Source organism: Leptonychotes weddellii, chromosome 5 (genome assembly GCF_054177405.1).
Source record: "Leptonychotes weddellii isolate Sample4059 chromosome 5, ASM5417740v2, whole genome shotgun sequence".
In the NCBI taxonomy this organism is placed as follows: domain Eukaryota; kingdom Metazoa; phylum Chordata; class Mammalia; order Carnivora; family Phocidae; genus Leptonychotes; species Leptonychotes weddellii.
The window spans coordinates 91,785,811-91,790,748 of record NC_138373.1 but is presented as its reverse complement, the minus strand read 5'-3'; the positions used below and the strand labels follow the sequence as shown (position 1 = coordinate 91,790,748).

Sequence of the window (4,938 nt, the reverse complement as noted above, 5' to 3'; positions counted from 1 at the left end):
GACTCCAGGATCATGACCTGAGCTGAAGGCAGTCGCTTAACCAACTGAGCCACCCAGGCGCCCTGGAATTGTTTTTTATTCTTGATCAGTCTCAACAGGGATTTATCAATCTTATTATTTCAAGGGAACATTTTGTTCTATTTTCTCTATTGTCTGTTCTCTACTGCATATTTTTTATTTTTATGTTTATTATGCCTTTCCTTTTATTTACCTTCACTGATTCTAAAACTTCTAATATAAGCATATAAAGCTGCACATATTTTTCCAGTTTTATAGTTTTTATGGCAGAAAAGTATTCCAATACCAATTATTCCATCATGGCCAGAACCAAAAAATCTTTCGTGGAGTGCTTTCTTACTCCTTACTTAAAAATCAAATTAGAAACCAATGAAACAAGTAAGGAGGAAAAAGTTCCCCATTATGGTGAACATGTAGGTTTATCGAGCACATACAGAACCCATCGGAGAGTGCAGCTAAAGAACTATGTTCTCAATGAATGATTCCCTGATACTTACTTTCAATCCAGTGAGAACTGTAATCCAAACCTCCATAATTTTCAGTGTAAAGAAATTTATGGGAAAAGTGCAGCTAGGAAGACATTGCCTCGAAAAAACACATACACTGCTCCCACCCAACAATGCAAAGCCAGTTCCTTTTCCTTCCCCTGCAGTGATGCGTACCCCAGTGGCTGCCATTCCATTAATAAAAACCTTTTCATGACTGGTAAATTCTCTACCCTTTCCTACAATGTGTATAGAGCACTATACTAGTGAGACGAAATGAAATAGAAAACATGGTCTATGCTTGAGATATACGCATACCCCTTGACCCAATAATGCCACCAAAAGACATGTACGAAATGTTCATAGCACCATTCAGCATAATGATCAACGTCCATCAATGGCAAAATGGAAATAAAAACTCTTCACAATGAACAAAATTACTGCTACAGTGTGTAATGGATTGGCCACAAGCTTTGGAAACCAATGATTCTGGACATGAATTTCAGTTCTACTTAATGTAATATCAAATATGTAGATATGAGTATATAACCTCATAACCCTGCTTTCTCCATCTGAAAAATAGGGTCATATCACCTGTCTTACAAGATTTTTCTGAGGATTTAAAGTCATGTGCATATAACACAAAGCACTATGTCTAATAGGTGCTCAGTAAACAATAAGTCTAGGATTTAAGAGATGGAACTTCTATCCCTCAGGATCAATACCAGACTTTTTTATACATAAACTTTCTTCTTCACAAGAAGATGTGCCACCGGACCTGCCAAACCAATCTGCAGCATTTCTAAGTTGCCAACTCAGTCATTGGTAAAACTACATAAGAACCAGGTCATGGCATTTTATTACTCAGCTACCTTATGAACCCATATGCAATTGCAGCTGTCAGCTCTAATGTCAGAGGATCAAATGAGTTGGAAAGATTAAACAAATGGGCAGGAGAAATGCCAATAAGTGCATAAACTGGACAGGAGTCCAACTGGTTCAGTTACAAAGTTGATCCTTAAAACGCTATGCACACTGTATGCACACTCTTTATAAAGAGAAGCATATGCAGGTTAGGATGCCTGAAAAGCAAAAGAATGAAAATGGGACAAAACATCCCTTAGTACTACTGTGGTTTTCAGCCTAACCCTGAGCCTCCTTTAGTCTGAAAAATAAATCTATTCATACTTGTCGTTAAAGAATAAAACATAGAAGTCCTACAATAAATCTCACTTTGACTTCTTTTTAATGTAAAGTGTGTGTGTGTGTGTGTGTGTGTGTGTGTGTGTGTGTGTGTAAGATCTGGTATTTAGTAGCAACCAGATTCTAAATTTTAAAGTTATAATAAATATTAGGAGAAATGACTATTTCTACGTATAATACATATTCAGCAAAATTTTTACTCACTTATAAAGAAAAGTCAGGATATTAACTTATATTGCCATCTAAACTAGGAAGGAGAAGGCGGAGGCAGGGCAAAGAAAAAAAATAAGTCTCCTAAAGTCTTGAAATCAAATTTCCTGATCCAAAATAGTTCCTTGAAGAGTAAGGCTCCAAAATTTGGTATCTGACTGTATATGCCTATTACCCTAGCTAGTTCTCTTCTATTAAAATTTATCATTAGGCCTATCAAGTTTTAAAAAGAAGATACTTTTAAGAGTTTATGAGTAATTCAAAGTAACTCTAAATTCAGTTCCATTCATTCCACTAGAAAGGTCAGTACTCCATCTTGGTGCAAGTCAGTGACATAGGGGCTCTGTACAAAGGGATTGAAGAACAAGAAGCTTTTTCTTTCTTCTCTGGCTGAATTACTGGGAGAATCCCAGGCCATTTCTAACCTAGTGGAAACAAAGAAAAACTTTGGCCAAAGCCTTATGAATCTGTGTTTTTCCAGGCACCATGTTTTCAGAGCCCATGCTTGATTTATTTTGTTGCATGGATCTAGTTATCCATTCTTATGACGTGCATAGAAGAATCAACCTTGTTAGGGAAGTCCTCTTTCAGTTTTCCTCAATGATCCATTTATTTGCAAAAGTTCTACAGATTCCACCTCTGTTTGTCTCTCTAAAGAAAGCAATGTCATCCACATTTGAAAAACAGCTAGCACCCAGGCTGTCTGCCACACAGAAGCAAAAGTTTAAAAAAATGTGAGATCCGTAAGTTTAAACCAACATGGCACCCAACACATTTGTTTAAAATCCTAATTCAATGTTTGCAAGTGCAATTCAATTGCAAAATGCAATTCAATTCCTGCACTTTGCAAGATAGTCTTTTAATTTAAAATGATGGTATTCTCAGTTACTTTTAATCCAAAATCTTGAAAAATTTTAAATATCTAATAATAGAGGATATGTTAGCTAAATTAAAGTACTACCTTTTTTTTTTTTTAAGATTTTATTTATTTGACAGAGCGAGAAACAGCGAGAGAGGGAACACAAGCAGGGGGAGTGGAAGAGGGAGAAGCAGGCTTCCCGCTGAGCAGGGAGCCCCATCCCAGGACCCTGAGATCATGACCTGAGCCCAAGGCAGACGCTTAATGCCTGAGCCACCCAGGCGCCCTAAAGTACTACCCTTTTAACAGAACCATACAACTATTGAATTTTTACTAAGAATTTTTAGTAACAAAAAATAATTTAATGTTACATGGGAAGGGAGAAGCATGATTAAAAAACATCCACATAAAATAGGACCTCAACTTCACAGAACAAAGAGGAAACACACATCAAAATGTTAGTTACACCTTGATGTTTATTTTTTCTTACTAACCAAGAATAATCTGTTTAAAATTGTTTTTCTGAATAAAGACATTCAGTGGCTTTTCAGTTAAATACCAAAGACCATGAGAACATTATTCAGCCACAATGATAGAGTATCTAGCCAACTAGAATTCAGATTCTAGTATGTAATTTCAAGAAATCCTTGAACTTGCATATGACCAATGTACCTTGCTCATGTTTTAGAAGTAGAGGGAATTTTATCCCCAAATAACTGATGACTAAGAGAATATTAAATACACAAATAAGTTCTAAGAAATTGACTAAAGTATAACTTTTATGTATTAGAAACAGAAGGAAGGAAGAAATGGTTATTAGAAATAGATGGCAAGAGGTTATAATAAAAAGTGTCAGATAAAAAGGGTCAACAGTTTCACTGAAAGCACAGCTCATGTTCACCACTCTCGGGGACACTGCTATGTTACGCATCCCAGCGAGAAAGGCATCACCTCAAGGTACCCTACAGGGACCATGAAAAGAAGACAAAGTACACCTTCATGCTAAAACCACACCACGAAACCATTCTAAACAAGAGCCATGATAATTTCAATAGTGACAGAAATTACTTATCTTTTAGTAGTAATCAAAAAAGACTAATACCAGTTACTTCATCTCCTCATATACTTTGTATATTCAAAAGTTTCAAATGTTTTTAACCTGAGATATTTCAGAAATAGAAATTGCAAAAATAACAATACTCACAGCCCCCCATAAAGGATTTTTTTCCAACCACATCCAGCAGTGCCTTTTACTCTTCTGATTAATCATACTTATCTCTTGCGTGTGGAAGAATTACGTGGATCTATGATTTATGGGTAAAACCTATAGGTCTGTATTTAGACACCAGACACGCACACATCTTCTGTCTGACGTGGTGAAGAACTAACTAATGGGAAGTGCAGAGCTAGGTTTCATAACTCTTCTAGCACTGATGCAGCCTCAAAGATCTACGCAAGTAGAGCATTTCAAAATTCCATGAAGGTATTTCAAAATGCAGTGAGAGAGCTCTACGATACTGGGGTAGAATGGGAAGGATGGGGCCAATGGCATGTGATTTTACTGCAGTTACAGCCTTTAGATTTATAACAAACTATCCTTTAAAAATAGGTTTTAAAGGGTCTTAGGATTTTTTTCATGTTCATCATAAAGTCCTAGGAAATGTTGAAGAGCAAAACACAGTGAAATAGTGTTTATGCTCTCCGTTTCCTGAGCAAAAGGCCTTCTATTTCCTTCCTGGGCTACCTAACAATGCCAAATAACTTCATAAAAACATCAGGATTTTATTTTATTTATTTATTTTTTTTAAGATTTTATTTATTTATTTATTTATTTGAGAGTGAGAGAGAGAGAGAAACAGCATGAGAGGGGAGAGGGTCAGAGGGAGAAGCAGGCTCCCCGCTGAGCTGGGAGCCCGATGTGGGACTCGATCCCAGGACTCCGGGACCATGACCTGAGCCGAAGGCAGTCGCTTAACCAACTGAGCCACCCAGGCGCCCTAAAACATCAGGATTTTAAAGGAGGAGAGGTACCAGTAAGCAAATTTCTCATCCTTGCCATGAATCAGAGAAAATTACTGATTAAAGTCAATGCTTTAGTTAATAAATCACAGACTTCTCAAAACACCTAATAGTTTATCATCATGTTAATTTAGCATTTACATA

The 4,938-nt window shown here is 36.6% G+C and overlaps 1 protein-coding gene across 1 annotated transcript in view; it reads right to left on the bottom strand.

The window, feature by feature from the left end:
- FGD4 (FYVE, RhoGEF and PH domain containing 4) overlaps positions 1–4,385 on the bottom strand; it is a 133,005-nt gene extending 128,620 nt beyond the window's left edge. Inside the window, exon 1 of the mRNA XM_081821473.1 lies at positions 3,980–4,385. Coding sequence (XP_081677599.1) covers positions 3,980–3,989 — 10 coding nt within the window. The 5' untranslated portion in view covers positions 3,990–4,385. The remainder of the gene's footprint in view (positions 1–3,979) is intronic.
- Positions 4,386–4,938: the final 553 nt, after the last annotated feature.